The following is an 18474-nucleotide window of genomic DNA, read 5'->3' on the forward strand; positions in this document are numbered from 1 at the left end:
CAATGCTTATTTAAAACAGCCTTCCTTCCTAAGAATCAGCCCTTCCATGGTGTAGAGAGAGGTTGTGTTACACTCCAAGGTGTTCCCCAGGTTGCCTTTCCTGAGCTTCGATCTTTCGGCTCTCGTTTAGTAGCTGTTGGAAACTACGCTGCATTAGGCCTACTAATTGTGTATGGGTGAAACAGTGGCGCATCTGCGGTCCCTCCTTCCACTAGGCCTCCACTGACCTGTCTACTGCGGCCCGTGTACCCCTTGAACCAACCTAATAAAATATTTAAAAAATTAATTTGATTATAAAAAATAAGATCGTGTTGAGATCTCAAATGCAGACATTTTAACAATCAAAACAAACACACAACAAATATCTGGAACTGTACTACAAAGGTCCAACAGCTACAATTTCTTTCTCCTGCAAGAAGTTAACTGAAAGTTTTTTGGAGTTGTTAACACAGATATGGCATCCACCGAGTGTTGTCCTGTCGCGTCTCCTTTAAATTATTTCCATAAGATGTTAAACTATTAATTTAATAAAATCAATAATTAAAAAAATAATTGAGTAAGTCAAAAGCACATTGCAAATAAACATTAATTACAAATCAAGAAGCATGGCGCGTCCGAGGGTGAGTAGATACCGAATAAGAATATAATCACCCTCGGACGCGCAATGCTTATTTACAACAGCCTTCCTTCCTAAGAATCAGCCCTTTCGTGGTGTAGAGAGAGGTTGTGTTACACTCCAAGGTGTTCCCCGGGTTGCCTTTCATGAGCTTCGATCTTCCGGCTCTCGTTTAGTAGTTGGTGGAAACTACGCTGCATTAGGCCTACAAATTTGGTATGGGGTGTAGAGACAGGTTGTGTTACACTCCAAGGTTTTCACCAGGTTGCCTTTCCTGAGCTTCGATCTTCATGCTCTCGTTTAGTAGTTGTAGAAAAGTACGCTGCATTAGGCCTACAAAATGGGTATGGGGTGGAGAGAGATGGTGTGTTACACTCCAAGGTGTTCCCCAGGTTGCCTTTCCTGAGCTTCGATCTTCATGCTCTCGTTTAGTAGGTGTCGGAAAGTAGGCTGCATTAGGCCTAAAAAATGGGGAATGGGGTGGAGAGAGATGGTGTGTTACACTCCAAGGTGTTCCCCAGGTTTCCTTGCCATTGCTTCGGTCTTCCGACTCTCGTTTAGTAGTTGTAGAAAAGTACACTGCATTAGGCCTAAAAAATGGGTATGGGGTGGAGAGAGATGGTGTGTTACACTCCAAGGTGTTCCCCAGGTTGCCTTTCCTGAGCTTCGATCTTCATGCTCTCGTTTAGTAGGTGTCGGAAAGTAGGCTGCATTAGGCCTACAAATTGGGTATGGGGTGGAGAGAGATGGTGTGTTACACTCCAAGGTGTTCCCCAGGTTGCCTTTCCTGAGCTTCGATCTTCATGCTCTCGTTTAGTAGATGTCGGAAAGTAGGCTGCATTAGGCCTACAAATTGGGTATGGGGTGGAGAGAGATGGTGTGTTACACTCCAAGGTGTTCCCCAGGTTTCCTTGCCATTGCTTCGGTCTTCCGACTCTCGTTTAGTAGTTGTAGAAAAGTACACAGTATTAGGCCTACAAAATGGGTATGGGGTGGAGAGAGATGGTGTGTTACACTCCAAGGTGTTCCCCAGGTTGCCTTTCCTGAGCTTCGATCTTCATGCTCTCGTTTAGTAGGTGTCGGAAAGTAGGCTGCATTAGGCCTAAAAAATGGGGAATGGGGTGGAGAGAGATGGTGTGTTACACTCCAAGGTGTTCCCCAGGTTTCCTTGCCATTGCTTCGGTCTTCCGACTCTCGTTTAGTAGTTGTAGAAAAGTACACTGCATTAGGCCTAAAAAATGGGTATGGGGTGGAGAGAGATGGTGTGTTACACTCCAAGGTGTTCCCCAGGTTGCCTTTCCTGAACTTCGATCTTCATGCTCTCGTTTAGTAGGTGTCGGAAAGTAGGCTGCATTAGGCCTACAAATTGGGTATGGGGTGGAGAGAGATGGTGTGTTACACTCCAAGGTGTTCCCCAGGTTTCCTTGCCATTGCTTCGGTCTTCCGACTCTCGTTTAGTAGTTGTAGAAAAGTACACAGCATTAGGCCTACAAAATGGGTATGGGGTGGAGAGAGATGGTGTGTTACACTCCAAGGTGTTCCCCAGGTTGCCTTTCCTGAGCTTCTATCTTCAGGCTCTCATTAAATTGTGGTTAAATGGAACAACTGCATTTGGCGTACTAGTTGGTTTGGGGCCTACTATCGGTGTCTGCCACTCCTTGCTGTTCTCCTGGTTTCCTGTCCTGAAATTCCATTTTCAGCCTCTCGTTAAGTAGTTGTTAATGTTAGACTGCATTTGGCCTACTAGTTGGGTTGGGGCCTACTATCGGTGTCTGCCACTCCTTGCTGTTCTCCTCCACTGAACAAAGCTGTGCCGCCTGTTTACTACGGTTGCCAATTTTGAACTGCATTTCGACTACTTACTGATTTGGCCCTACTCTCTGTGTCAGCCTCTCATTCCAGTTGTCCTCCACTGCAATGCCCCCTGGTTATTCCTGTGTTACCAATTTTGAACTGCATTTAGCCCACTTTCTTCTTTGGGCCTATATCTGTGTTTCCACTTCATCGTGCCCATTGCCCAGCCAGTGATAGATGAGTCTGCTGGTACATTGACCCATAACGCAACATTCCCCGTGCACGCTACACAACAACATTGTGACCCTGCTGAAAGTCAGGTTGCTCTTCCCGCATACCATACCACCTTACACGGGGACAAAGAGGAAGGTGCAGATGAAAGTGCAGGTTCCTTCATCAGGTGGGGGGAGGAATACTAGTTGGCGACGTCACTGGCACAGGGCCTCTCATAGTACGCAAAAGTGTTGCTGCCGGTGGGAGGCGCCCCCGCCGTGCAAACACACCGCTGTACTTTGAGGGGCCCTGTGCCAGTGCCAATGCCAACGAGTGGGCCCCCCCTGCTTGCTCAGGTTCACAGCACTTGCAAAGTTGAAATACTTACCTCTCCCTGCTCCACTGCCGTGACGTGGTCCAGATTTCCTGGGCCCACTAATTACTTGAACCAGCCCTGCCCCCCACAACTTTAGCCAAATGACCCCCAATTTCAAATGCCTTCCAATTATTATAAGGTAAATTACGCTTGACAAGCTTCATTAAGAAGAATGGATGGTTTTGACATTAAAATGGGTACTCTAGGTGTTTTCCTGGCCCCCACTCACTGCCGACTATGCTGCCCCATTGACTTGCATTGGGTTTCGTGTTTCGGTCGATCCCGACTTTACGTCATAATCGGCCGATTTCACTCGACCCGACTTTGGACATAGTCGGGTTTCGCAAAACCCGGCTCGACTCTAAAAAGGTCAAGGTCGCTCAACTCTAATAATGACTGTGAGTAAAGATGAAAATACAAACACAGAGATGAAATAGATTTTAGCAAAGTGAGGCCCGACTTACTGAATAGACCGAGGATAGGAAAGATAGCTTTGCGGTCAGCACAAAAGCCTACAAACAACCACGCAGAGGGCGCAAAAAGACCCTCCGCACCGACTAACGGTACGGAGGTGCTCCCTCTGCGTCCCAGAGCTTCCAGCAAGCAAGAAAAACCAATATAGCAAGCTGGACAGAAAAAATAGCAAACAAAGTAACACAAGCAGAACTTAGCTTATGCAGTGAAGACAGGCCACAAGAACGATCCAGGAGAGAGCAAGACCAATACTGGAACATTGACTGGATGCCAGGAACAAAGAACTAGGTGGAGTTAAATAGAGCAGCACCTAACGACTTAACCTCGTCACCTGAGGAAGGAAACTCAGAAGCCGCAGCCCCACTCACATCCACCAAAGGAAGCTCATAGACAGAACCAGCCGCAGTACCACTCATGACCACAGGAGGGAGCTTGACCACAGAATTCACAACAGGCTCCTTCTTCAGGCAAGATTACAATCTAGCCTGAAGAAGGAGCCACTGTGCTCTGAAAGCTGCAAACATATTATTTTCTGGTTAGCCAATAAAAAGGTATCACTCCTAGAATACTTCTGTCATCATTGGGCAGAAAAGTATTCACATCGATTTTTCTGGCTAACACGGTACCACAATACAATTTGTTATTGTACATCATATCTGCAAGGAAAAAATTTAGCAGTGTGCGCATATGATTTCAGAAATCTTATTCACTCCGTTTGTACTTTAAATCGCTGCATTTTTTCATCCGAACAAACGGCCTGTAAAACATAACGGGGCAAAAATGCAATGTGTGAACAAGCCCTTAAAGTGGATTTGACACCAGAATTCACAACATGAACTGTATACGTAATTAAATCAATCTCGACAAAGGCTGGTGTACGTTCATTAAAGATCCATGACAGAATGTCCGCATCGTCTTTTTTTGAAATTTTTTTGACTCTTGTCTTTTTTTTATATTATTATTATTATTATTATTATTATTATACATTTTTATAGCGCCATTTATTCCATGGCGCTTTACATGTGAATACGGGGCAAATATAGACAATTACATTAAACATGAGCAGATAACAAGGCACACGAGTACATAAGGAGGGAGGACCCTGCCCGCGAGGGCTCACAGTCTGCATGGGGTGGGTGAGGATACACTAGGAGAGGGAAGAGCTGGCTGTGCGGCTGTTCAGTAGGTTGAGGATCACTGCAGGCTGTAGGCTTGTCGGAAGAGATGAGTCTTCAGGTTCTTTTTGAAGGTTTCTATGGTAGGCGCAAGTCTGATGTGTTGGGGTAGAGAGTTCCAGAGTATGGGGGAAGCACGGGAGAAGTCTTGGATGCGGTTATGGGAAGAAGAGATGAGAGGGGAGTAGAGAAGGAGGTCTTGGGAGGATCGGAGGTCGCGTGTAGGTAGGTACCGGGAGACCATGTCACAGATGTATGGAGGAGACAGGTTGTGGATGGCTTTGTATGTCAGTGTGAGGGTTTTGAATTGGAGTCTCTGGGCGATAGGAAGCCAGTGAAGGGCTTGACACAGGGGAGAGGCTGGGGAATAGCGGGGGGACAGGTGGATTAGTCGGGCAGCAGAGTGTAGGATGGATTGGAGTGGTGCCAGAGTGCTAGAGGGGAGTCCAGAGAGTAGGAGGTTGCAGTAGTCGAGGCGGGAGATGATAAGGGCATGCACTAGCGTTTTTGCAGTGTTGCGGTCAAGGAAAGCACGGATCCGGGAAATATTTTTGAGTTTGAGACGATAGGAGGAGGCAAGGGCTTGGATATGTGGCTTGAAAGAGAGGGCAGAGTCAAGGATCACCCCGAGGCACCGGGCGTGTGGGACTGGGGATAGTGAGCAGCCATTGACATTGATGGATAGATGTGGTGGAGGGGTAGAGTGAGATGGGGGAAAGATGATGAATTCTGTTTTGTCCATGTTCAGTTGTAGAAAGCGAGCAGAAAAGAAGGCTGAAATGGCAGACAGACAGTGCGGGATTTTGGTAAGCAAGGAGGAGAGGTCAGGTCCGGAGAGGTAGATCTGCGTGTCGTCGGCGTAGAGATGGTACTGCATACCGTGGGATTCTATGAGCTGTCCCAGGCCGAAAGTGTAGATGGAGAAGAGTAGGGGTCCTAGAACAGAGCCTTGAGGAACACCGACTGACAAGGGGCGAAGTGAGGAGGTGGTGTGGGGGAGGGAGACACTGAATGTTCGGTCTGTCAGATATGACGAGATCCAGGAAAGGGCCAAGTCTGTGATGCCAAGGGATGAGAGGATTTGTAGCAAAAGGGAGTGGTCAACAGTGTCAAAGGCAGAAGACAAGTCCAGGAGAAGGAGGACAGAGTAGTGTCGCTTGCTCCTGGCAGTTAGTAGGTCATTGGTGACTTTAGTTAGGGCAGTTTCAGTTGAGTGATGGGAACGGAAGCCTGATCAAAGAGGGAGCAGGAGGAGAAGTGGGAGGACAGTTCAAGATGGACGTGTTGCTCCAGCAATTTGGAGGCATAAGGGAGAAGAGATATTGGGCGATAGCTAGACACAGAGGATGGGTCGAGGGAGGGCTTTTTGAGGATGGGTGTGATCTTGGCATGCTTGAAGGATGAGGGAAAGACACCTGTTGTGAGTGAGAGGTTGAAGAGGTGCGTTAGGGTTGGGATGAAGACCGTGGAAAGGTTAGGGATGAGGTGGGATGGGAGCGGGTCAAGCGTGCAGGTGGTGAGGTGTGATCTTGACAGGAGGGTGGAGAGCTGATCTTCTGTCATGGTGTCATATAACTCTAGTTGGACTTTTAAAATGTTTATTTTTAAAAAGTTCTTTTGTGAGTATACAGACATTTGGTATATTGACAGATCGGAGCCCAAACTCATCCATTCCCATAAAGATCAGTTTTCGGTGGTATAGTAAGGATAAGATGATGGAGGTAGAACTACATCTCGGTTGGTATTATTTATTTTTACTCACTTATATAGCACCATTAAGTCCACAGCGCTTTACAGACATTATCGGCACTGTCCCCATTGGGGATCACAATCTAATTTCCCTATCACTATGTCTTGGGAATGTGGGAGGAAACTGGAGAACCCGGTGGAAACCCACGCAAACACGGGGAGAACATACAAACTCCTTACAGATGTTGTCCTTGGTTGGATTTAAACCCAGGACCCCAGCGCTGCAAGGCAACAGTGCTAAACACTGAGTAACCGTGTGAAGTCCGGAGACTACATCCTGGCTCTACAGACTGGTAGCGTCCACTATGGCTTTAGTCATAAACAGTGGTTGACATCATAGCTTTCATCTTGAGGTTTAAGTTGGAAAAAACCACCAATGCCCCAACTCTTTGCTGTGATGGGAACAGAACGTAACAATCTAAAAAGTGCCTTATTTTTCAAGTCCTGGATTTTGAAAAACATTTTCAATAAATGCCTCCAGCAGATGTACCTGGTGATCTCATACTTTATTTCTGAACGCAATTGTGTTTTTTATGTGTAAACTGGGAAAACCACCAAATTTAAAGCCTAAAGCCCAGATGACTAAACAAAGACATGACACACTTTAAGCTCATTTCAGACGGTTCCTATTTTTTTTTATTGTTACTTCCTGGCATTCGTTGACTCATTTTATTAGATATGTGTGGGGTAGATGCATCAAGGCTGATTCTTGATGACATAGTCTGTTCCGAATTTACCAGATATCAGCTCCAATGTCCATCCCCGAGACAAAGATACAGAGGGAAGTTTTTGAACCCCTACGTAAGGTATTGTTCAGACAACATTGATGTTATACAATGTTACTTGTGGGACTAGAGTGCCGAGTGTTGATACCGTTGGACCCGAATGGACAAAGCTGCACCTCCATCTGAGCATCAGGGTCATTTGCTGCCGATTTTGTCATTTGGAAACAACTTATGTTTCTTTTCTTTCTCCTTTTAGATCATCAGAAACTGGAACGTGAGGCAAGAATTTGTCGTCTCCTGAAGCATCCGAATATAGGTCAGTCTCGAGCATCCAACAAAAATATTTTGTAAAATGTTGACAAAACTGCTGCAACCCCCAAAACAGCAGGTTGATGAGCGAAGCAATGTATGGTCTCCTGTAACTTTAGTCCAAAAAGTGTATGAGCTCGAGTGTCCTTCTCTTAGTTTGTAGTGTACAAAGTTACTTTTGTAGATCAAAAGTTTATACCAGAGATTCAGTTAGGTTTTATTTTCACTCTGCTTGGGTTCAGTTCACATGTATAATTCTGAATCTATGTATCGTGCCTAAAGCAAGGTGGCTTTTTGATGCCTCGTCTGGCATCCAGCACTATAGGCACAGAGTCCTGTTGTACCACCCAATATAAACTCTTGCTCATACCACAGTCTTATTCTCATCCATGGATTGTGAATAGTCTACCATTTGGCATGTAGTGAATTCCTTTCTCTCTGTTTTTAGCATTCTATTAGTGTTTCTTGTTATTGTGTTATTTACTGATGGTCTACTTGCTCCAAAACCCATTGCTTAAGGCTAATGTTTGGCAAACCCAATGCTGATGGTTTACTTACTGCCGGGGCAATAGCGGAGGTCCATGGGCTAGCTTGTGTTTTAATAGTTTTGCAAGAAGCTGACGGTCTGATACCTGGCAGGCTCAATACCAGTGATCCATAGGCTAGCAAACAAACAGTACTTGGCACTATATACAGGTGCTTCTCACAAAATTAGAATACCATCAAAAAGTTAATTTATTTCAGTTCTTCAACACAAAAAGTGAAACTCATATATGATGTAGAGTCATTACAAACAGAGTGATCTATTTCAAGTGTTTATTTCTGTTAATGTTGATGATTATGGCTTACAGCCAATGAAAACCCAACAGTCATTATCTCAGTAAATTAGAATACTTTATAACAACAGCTTGAAAATTGATTTAAAAATCCAAAACGTTGGCCTACTGAAATGTATGTTCAATAAATGCACTCTATACTTGGTCGGCGCTCCTTTGGCATAAATTACTGCGGTGTGGCATGGAGGCGATCAGCCTGTGGCACTGCTGAGGTGTTATGGAAGCCCAGGTTGCTTTGATAGCAGCCTTCAGCTCGTCTGCTTTGTTGGGTCTGGTGTCTCTCATCTTCCTCTTGATAATACCCCATAGATTCTCTATGCGGTTAAGGTCAGGCGAGTTTGCTGGCCAATCAAGCACAGTGATACTGTAGTTTTTACACCAGGTCTTGGTACTTTTGGCAGTGTGGACAGGTGCCAAGTCCTCCTGGAGAATGAAATTTTTATCTCCAAAAAGCTTGTCGACAGAGGGAAGCATGAAGAGCTCTAAAATGTCCTGGTAGACAGCTGCTCTGACTTTGGTCTTGATAAAACACAGTGGAACTACACCAGCAGATGACATGGCTCCCCAAACCATCACTGATTGTGGAAACTTCACACTAGACCTCCAGCAGCTTGGATTGTGGCCTCTCCACTCTTCCTCCAGACTCTGGGACCTTGATTTTCAAATGAAATGCAAAATTTACTTTCATCTGAAAACAACACCTTGGACCACTGAGCAACAGTCCAGTTCTTTTTCTCCTTGGCCCAGGTAAGATGCTTCTGGCGTTTGTCTATTGATCATGAGTGGCTTGACACAAGGAATGTGACACATGTAGCCCATGTCCTGGATAGGTCTGTGTGTGATGGCTCTTGAAGCAAAGATTCCAGCAGCAGTCCACTCCTTGTGAATCTCCCCCACATTTTTGAATTGCCTTTTCTTAACAATCCTTTCAAGGCTGCAGTTATCCCGGTTGCTTGTGCACCTTTTTCTACCACACTTTTTTCTTCCACTCAACTTTCCATTAATATGCTTGGATACAGCACTCTGTGATCAGCCAGCTTCTTTAGCAATGACCTTTTGTGGCTTACCCTCCTTGTGGAGTGTGTCAATGACTGCCTTCTGGACATCTGTCAAGTCAGCAGTCTTCCCCATGATTGTGGAGCTACTGAAACAGACTCAGGGACCTTTTTAAACGCTTAGGAAGCCTTTGCAGGTGTTTTTTTTTTCAATTATTCTAATTTACTGAGATAATGACTTTTTGTTTTTCATTGGCTTTAATCATCAACATTAACAGAAATAAACACTTGAAATACACCACTCTGTTTGTAATGACTCTATATAATATGTGAGTTTCACTTTTTGTATTGACGAACTGAAATAAATTAACTTTTTGATGATATTCTAATTTTGTGAGAAGCACCAGTACTTGAATCACTATGTACAGATAAAGAGAGCATTTGATTTATTTGACAATCTACCCATATGGGCTTTCTTAGGTTTTAATAGTTTTAAAAGAAGCTGATGGTCTCCTCACTGCCAGGACCAATACCAGTAATCCATGGGCTACCATGGGTTTTAATATTTTACTAGCGGTTGATGGTCTTCTCTCTGCAGGACCCAATATCATTGATGCATGAGCTAGTTTGAGTTTTACAAGACACTGATTTTCTGCTATCTTTCAGGCCTTACGCCAGTGATCCATGGCTAGCTTGGGTTTTAATTTTTTCACAAGAGGCTAATGGTCTAGCTTCTGCCAGATCCAATATAGGTGGTCCATTGTTGGTGGTCCACTGGCTAAGCTTGGGTTTTAGTGGTTTCATAAGAGGCTTAGTGAATTATATCTGGCAGTTATTAAAATTGTGTTAAATTATTTTTGAAGGCTTCTAGATAAATTTGGAGAACTTCTTAGCAATCTTTTGATGTGTAAGTCCCCTATAAAGCTGCTCCGCATAATTTAGGGAATACTTTCTCTACTCGATTGCTACACAAGGACGAATGTACAAATGTACTCTGAAAAATTTCACGGCAAGAAATATTTTATGGTTGTCAACGGTGTTTTCCGGAGAAACTAGAGATGCATATTCCACCTCCCAAACCTATTTTTCTCACACGGATGATGGTGTGGATTATGTGAAATCTGCCCACGAACCTCCTCCTATTGTTTTCAGTGAGAAACCAGTGTCACTGTTCATTTATTTCTGTGCAGAATTACGGCCAGCGACCCAGAAAAAAAAGAAGAGGTCTGTAGCCCCATGCAGATTACGCTCATCGAATGGGATTTTTGCGTTTGCCATTCCATGGAATATTAAACTAGACAATGACAATAGAATTCTGAGGATCAGCCTTGGATTTCTGCCTTGTATTCTCTTGCAAATCACATTAAATTTTTGCGCATAAAGAATTTTCATAGAAACCAGCTTAAAAGTTTCAATAAATTTCTGACATTATGACAAAAAACAGCTACAGATATCGTTAGACATATTAGTATCTCAACACAGGTCCCTCATGTCTCCCAGGGTCGGGCTACCGGGAGCGTAACTCCTGCTCTATTAAACTTCTCTTGCCATTGGATTACATGTAGAGGAAATATTTGATGCCCCCAGGCTCCCCTGTCATTGCCAAAGCACAATGGACTCATTGGAAGAACTTTCTCTTACGAGTCCTTGCTATTTATGAGTACTGGCCACCATTGCACCACCTTAGTGTGCCATTTCCCTACCATATTATATAAATATCTGGCGCTGTAGTGGACCAAACACATCTCATTAAAATACATCAGTATTATAAATGCTGACAGTTTGCCTTTAAAAAGCTACTCCCTTCTCATACTATCTACTATATAATTGTCTAAGGGTCACTTCCGTCTTTCTGTCCTTCTGTCTGTCTGTCTGTCTCAGATATTCATTGGTCGCGGCCTCTGTCTGTCATGGAATCAAAGTCACTGATTGGTCTCGCCAGCTGCCTGTCATGGCGGCCGCGACCAATCATCGACGGCCACAGTCCAATTAGTCCCTCCCCTGCAGTCAGCATCCGGCGCCCGCTCTATACTCCCCGCAGTCACCGCTCACACAGGGTTAATGCCAGCTGTAACGGACCGCGTTATGCCGCGGGTAACGCACTCTGTTACCGCCGCTATTAACCCTGTGTGACCAAGTTTTTACTATTGATGCTGCCTATGCAGCGTCAATAGTAAAAACATCTAATGTTAAAAATGATTTTAAAAAAAATAAAAAATCATTATATACTCACCTTTCGTGACGCTCCGGCAGGTTCCGGTGCCAAGGATTGTATGGGAAAAGAACCTGCCATGACGTCACGGTCATGTGACCGCTTAGAGTTTTTTGCACCTTCACTTCTTTGTCGGTGCCGGGACAAAGTTATTCTTCCCGTCTCCGCCATGAAAAAAGGAGATGGGAATAACCCCTTAGGAAAACAGGACTAGTTTAATGGCTTGATGCTTATCAAAAATATTGCCTGGTGGGACATAAAAAAATCTAAAAACACCGATGAGTATATGAACCTAATAAATGTACAACGCTGAATAACAGAAATTACGAATAATGAAAAATGTGAAAATTCTCACAGGGAACAGTCCCACAAAACACAGTTACAGTTGCCCTAAAAACTATGAAACATTGCCTGATTATGTTTCTCCCACAAAGTAGCCGTAACGCTCAGTGATCCCCAGCCCGTAGGAGTTGGCGATCTTGTAACTGCTACCGTTCCCACCATTTTTTTTTCCGGCATATTGTAAATGAATATCAAAATAACAATAACTGATGCAAAACTGGTACTCGGAGCGAAGCAAACACAATATTATGTTTCTGCTCTCCTGGTGATATTGCTGCTTGCACTCTCGTATATGCAGTGCGAGAGTGCCAGGGATTTATTAATGTTTTATATCATTTATGAGCAGCCTGTCAGGTTCAATCTGTCTCCCTAGCACCATGGACCTCTTCGTTCGTTCTTTTTTTTTTTTTACGGGACAGGAGATTTGCCTTTTGCAGCAGTGAAGGTTTCCATAGCAACAGAATTCTGTGTAGAAGACCCGAATCCGAATTGGTAAGCCCACAAGAAGCATGTCCAGGACCACATCTATTACAAAAAAGGTTTAACATGTTTGACAGGGGCCAGGGACAAAATGTAGTCTGGTTCTTCAGTGCTTAGGACAGTTTTGGCGTTAGAAAAATACAGAAATTGCTAGATTTTTTAAAGATTGCATGCAAGATTTAAGAGCTTGCCCACAGAATACTAAAATATTAGGATGTTTTCACGCTACTGGTCCATTGGTAGAATTAGTATACATGATGTAATATCCTTAAAGAGAACCCTACCCCTTTAAGCTCCAGGGCTCAATATAGTTACACCCCTGATTATTGGAAAACTACCAATGTGGTTTCTGTTCAACGGTTGCCCAATGGAACCCAAAGATTTGCTAGCTTCTCTTAAAAAGGTCCATAAATATGTAAAACAAAAAAAATTTAAATGGCGTAAAAGCCACTGTTCTCCTGTTTTTCCTTTGTTCCCTTAGTAGGATTGATAGGTTACCCTAATATTCTTTTCAACCCCTTCTTGACATAGAAAGGGTGACTGTATGTGGTGGGAGTGATACAGTCGGCACCTGCTTCTAACACCAATGATTGAATCTAGTGCAGATTGCTGCTGTTTAACCAGGTACAATCTCTGACAGTAGAATTTAAAATACTTAGAGGTACATGCCCAAAATTGAGGGGTGATGTATTACCATGGCAGTGTAGGAACATCTGCAAATAGCAATACTGATGAATGTATATAGTAAATATTTTGACTCCATAACTAGGCTGAGTGTGTGGACGCTTGAGGCTCTGTTTTTGTGAATGTCTTTATGTACTAGTACTCACACAAAGAGATTTCATCAGATAGCTTGACTCGACTGCAGAGTCACGTAGGAAGATTCCAGAGGAAGATTTATTTTCAATCTAAATTCTTGTAGTTTTGTATAAGTACAGTAGATAAGAAGTGTGTGTGTGTGTGTGTGGGGGGGGGGGGGGGGGGTTTACAGACATTTTAGCTATGGAGGAGGACAGAGAGGGAGGACAAACTTCCAAAAGGCAAACCTTATTGCATAGCAGGGCATCAGCAACAATACAATACTGCATGATTCCCAAGTCGTGGGACATAACAGCACATGTGATCAAACCATTGGAGGTTCAAGTCCGATAGGAAGATAAAAAAAATATATACATTAAAGTCAAAAGTATTTAAAAAGTTTAATAAAATATTAATAAAGATACAAACGTAAATGTAAATCACACATTTTTTTCCTTTAAAAAATAAAGCAATTATAAATATAAGCGCATTTATTATTGCCACATCTGTAAAAGTACGATCTATGTAAATATCTACTTAGTTACCCCTTTAATAAACGAAAAGAAGAAAGAAAAATGGAAAAAATTGCTATTTTTGGTTATCACACCTCCCCAAAAACTGCAATAAAAAGTGGTCAAAACATTATTGCATCTCAAATTCGAATCAATAATCAAATATTCAGCTCCCCATGCAAAAAATATGCCCTAACAAAGTTTCATTGAAGGAAAAATCAAAAAGTTAAATTTCCCATAAAATAGCTACACAAGCCATTTTTTTTTACAAAGCTATTTTTTTTTAAACCACAAAAATATAGAAAAAAAGCTATATAATTTTGGTATCTTCATAATTGTACTGACCTGAAAAATAATATTACTAGGTCATTTTTACTGCACATTGAACGCCGTAAAAACAAAACTGACGGAAAAAACAGTCAGAATTACCGCTTGTTTTTTAATCATGTCACCTGGAGCTTTCTTCCTGTTTTCACTAGATTAAATGGTAAAATGAATGGTGTTTTTTTCAAACTTGTCCCGCAATAAACAAACTGGCAAACATATGTCTATTTTAGCAGAAAAATAAAAAAAAAGTTGTGGTTTTTGTTAGAAGAGAAAGAAAAAACTAAAATTGACCCAACCGTTAAGATGTTAAAGGGAATCCATCAGCAGAGTTTTTGCTATGAAATCTTAGAGCAGCATAATGTAGTGGAAGAGACCCTGATTGCAGCGATGTGTCACTTATTGGGCTATAGTTTCAGTACAATCAGTGTTTTATCAGCAGTAGATTAGCACTAGAGGACTAGGTGTCCCGTGCCTGATAGTCCAGCCGACAGAAAACTACCAATCAGTGGTGTGGGCGGAGTTATACACAGCTCAGTGTTCTGAGCGCTGCAGCAGAGAAAACTGTGATTGTATCACAACTGCTGCACCCAGTAAAGTAAGTGATACATCTCTGGAATCAGGGTCTCAGCCACTACATAATGCTACTGTTAAAGGGGTTATATAAGATTAGAAACATCTTGGCTGTGTTTCACATTCCAGCTCCATTCTACTTAGCTGCAGTACCAGACACCACTTATAGATAGGTGTGGCGCTGTTTTGGGTGATAAAGCAGCCCCTTTAAAGATCTATAATTTTTTTTTTTATGAAACCAGTGACACATTCATTAAGTATAAATGACATATTAAATCACGGATTTGAGATCAATAATTTTTTGATTTTTCTTAGGAAAGCTTTAAGAGCTAATGAGCGTCTTAGGGTTCAGTATCTTGGGGATAAGTACAATTAATGTTCCCATTTTTTTTTCTTATACATTGTTCTTGCTGCCTAAATACATTCATGGAGCTGTCATCTCATCTCCTCCTAGTTACATAATTAGTAACCAGTATGACACGAGAAAGAACAAAGAACGCGCGAAGACCGGAGCTGTAGGGCTAAAGAATGAGAGGAGGCAGCAGAATTTGTAAAATGAGCAACTGCGTTGGGCGTAAATCAACTCAAGGTCACGATTAATTGGGAAGGATAAGAGCTAGAAAGATGCTAATGTAATGTCACCGGCGCCGTTGGACCTCGGCCGTAGATCGCAGGGTAGGACGGCAAATCCTTCAATTATATCTACAACTTGGTGCTTTCGAATATTGCTCTTTGTGTGTGTTTTCCTCCAAACCGTGAGATTCCCGTTGAGCCCTTCTTTTATGAGACATGGCGAGCTTTATCTGTATAGAAAAGAAACGTGGAAACCAAATCTAAGGACATCGGGCTCTATCATGCGTCAACTGCGTGTCTACAACCATCTTTGCCCCAAGACCCATTTGATTCTTAAGTGTGGAGAGGAACATAGAAGAGAAAGACTCCAAGGCTAAGACGAAGACACCAATTATGGTAAAAGTTTTTGCTGCGTAACAAATAGATGATTTTCCAGCCGATTTTTGATTAAAATATTTCAAAAACTTTTACGCCATATCGTAAGAATTGGACAACTTCTTCTCATACCCGTCGCTTGGCCCCCGTAGAACAATAAAGGTTATACTCACCTCCCATGCCGGCGCCGTTCCCATGATGTCGGCACTTCGCCTCCTGGAGTTCCCACGCTGTTGTTGTGACATGTGACACCGGCGCCCAATCAAAGCTGGCTTCACTGTCCCCACTTCCTGTCGAATTGAGCAGGAAGAGGAAGTCAGAGATCAGCTGCAGCCCGGACTTCCTGTTCATGTTCAATCTGTCCGAAGGCGGAGACAGTGAGAGCAGCACTGATTGGGCACTGTCGCTACATGTCACAACAACAGCACGAGTGTCAACACTGGGGGAACAGCACCGGCGGGGAGTATTGACTTTATTGTCTTATGGGGGGCCAAATATTTTTTTAACTAGAAGGGGTTGTCCCAGTAGTGAAAAACCCCCTTAAGGACTTTTTCTCAGTCTGAAACGTGTAGGAAGCTAATTCTTGCTTGCATTTATTATCAGTGCCAAATTTTATGATATGAAATAACTGTTTTTGAAATATTATTTTAAACAAGAATCAACTGAAAAATCTTCTATTTGCTATGCAGTCTTTGACCACAAGGGGCAGTAGTGGCCTTTCCCTACTGAGAATCATTGAAAGCTTCAACCAAGATGAGCTGGACTTCTCCTGTTTGCACAAGTTTTTACTACCAGGTCAGACGGACCAGTGTTTTTTTCCTCTCTTCCCTGTTTTTCTTACCCTTTGACCAGTTTCCCATCTCCTACTTGGCTAAAAATTCAGATCCTATATTAAAGGGGTCCTGCACAGGTTCTCCCCACCCTTTAGTGATGGGTATGGTTCTTTCCTTTCAAAAGTCCTATAGAAACTACATGGTCTTCCATTCTGGTATTTAGAGCAGAACCACGTTAGCGGGATCAATTTCCAAGTTCTTGCTATGCAATCTGACAGCAGTATGATGTAGGGGCAGAGATTCTGATTCCAATGATGTGTCACTTCTCTGCATGCTGTTATTTTCAAACAATCCCTGTTTTTTTCTGCAGTGCTCGGGTCAGCAATGCTAAGCCCTGTGTATAACCCTGCCCATGCCCCGATTGTCAGATTCCTGTGTACACTGAGCACTGTGTACACTGAGCATCAGTGGTGAGGGTGTTGCACAGAACAGTGGACCAGGAGGCACGAGATAACTAGTCCTGTAGTGATAATCTCCTTCTGATAAGACACTAATTTTATTGAAACAGCAACACAGCCCAATAAGTGACACACCACTGGAATCAGGCTCTCTGACTCTACATCATTCTGCTTTCAGATTACATTTTTTAAATGTATTATTTATTATTGTTAGGATGATTATTAGGCTGGCAGGCTGTTCCCACTTGGAGTATTTGTTGAGTTTTTGATGTTGCAGCTTTTTTGCACCATTACTGCATCTATTGGCTAAATAATTTTTTTTTACTGTAGTTTTGACACGGCAGTTTTTGTCTCTTTTTTTCAGAGTTTTTCAACTTTTTTCAATCATTGAAAACTTTGAATAGTGTAAAAAACACTGCAAAAACGTAGGTATCAAGGTTTGCTGCGCTTTTGGTGCCAAAACCTGATGAAGGTGAATCAGAATTTTTTATGCACTTTACCAACATGCACAAGAGACAAATGTTCCCTGACAAAAATGCTGCAAGAAAAAAACAGCAAAAATGTAGCATAACCTGCTTTTTTGTAAGCAGCTTAAACTTTACATTAAAAATCGCAGCAAAAACGCAACTTGTGAACAAAGCCTAACACTATTTTCCCACGATTTTTTCATGTTGCAGATTTTTTGCACCATGTCTGTCCCTTTAAGTAAAATAGGTTTCTTGCAATTTTTCAAAAATATGCTTTGTAAAAAAAACTCACCAAATGCTCAATGTGAGGACACAGCCTAAGGCTACATTTCCACGATGAGCTTTTAGTGAGTTTTTGATGTTGCAGATTTTTTGCACAATTTCTGTCACAGGTTTACCACGACAGAGAGGAGCCAGAAGAAGACCGCAGCGTCTGATTTCTCCTACTCCTGCACTGATTAGATCACTTCACCTTCATTTTAAATGGTCTAAATTTCTCTTAGCAGTGCAGGGGTTAATCTGCTCAGTTGAGAACTCCTGGAGCTAAGGCTCTCAGCTGTGCACTGTTAGCCACTCCAGCAGGGCCGGCGTCAGCACCCGGCACAGCGGGCAAATGCCGGGGCCTTGGGAAGAAAGGGGGGCCCACTAGCAGCTGGGAGAGCAGAGCAGGAGATAACGTGCTCTCTCCGCCCACAAAGTCACTGCTGGCTGCGTTCTCTTAACCCCTATGTGCCAGCTCTGACACAAGCATCTTCTCACTCAGTCAGTGCAGCCAGGCAGGCACACATAGGGGTTAACAGAAGGCAGCCAGTGTGACATTGTGGGCGGAGAGAGCAGTTCTCTGCTCTGGCCCCTGGCTGGCTGCAGACAGTGCTGAGCTGAACTTATCAGGAAGATTCCGGAGGAGCTAGTCCTACCAGAGTGCAAAGGTATCCAGCAATAATTGCAGTTGGTCCTGTGGCTCAGTCTGCTGCTGTCTGTCTCTGCTGCCTAAAAATGTGGGTGATGTCTGGAGGAGCAGCTGGTGGGGTGCAGCCTGCAGCCACCCAGCTCTCCCAGAACCCCAGAATACATGCATGCTGCACCAAACCTGCACCAGTGGGGTAGGAAGAAGCTTAACCCCTTCCCATCTGTATGAAGGTTATTGCTAAACCTTAAAGATAACAATCTGACCCGCATAAATGGGGTTAACCAGATGCCAGGAGGAAGGGGAACTGCTGCCATGTGGGCTGTAGGTTGGGGCCCCGTGGCCCCATGCTGGAGACTGGAGGGACTCTGCCCAGTGCTGGCATGTGGGTGATTTCTCTCCTCCAGGTCACACTGTG

General features: G+C 43.3%; 1 protein-coding gene across 3 annotated transcripts in view; it reads left to right on the top strand.

Annotated features, from left to right (window-relative positions):
* CAMK2A (calcium/calmodulin dependent protein kinase II alpha) overlaps positions 1-18474 on the top strand; it is a 219340-nt gene that overhangs the window by 85617 nt on the left and 115249 nt on the right. For all 3 annotated transcript variants that reach the window (XM_069763577.1, XM_069763576.1, XM_069763578.1), the window contains exon 3: positions 7379-7438. In XM_069763577.1, the coding sequence (XP_069619678.1) occupies positions 7379-7438 (60 nt within the window). The remainder of the gene's footprint in view (positions 1-7378; positions 7439-18474) is intronic.

This window comes from Ranitomeya imitator, chromosome 4 (assembly GCF_032444005.1).
Source record: "Ranitomeya imitator isolate aRanImi1 chromosome 4, aRanImi1.pri, whole genome shotgun sequence".
Classification (NCBI taxonomy): domain Eukaryota; kingdom Metazoa; phylum Chordata; class Amphibia; order Anura; family Dendrobatidae; genus Ranitomeya; species Ranitomeya imitator.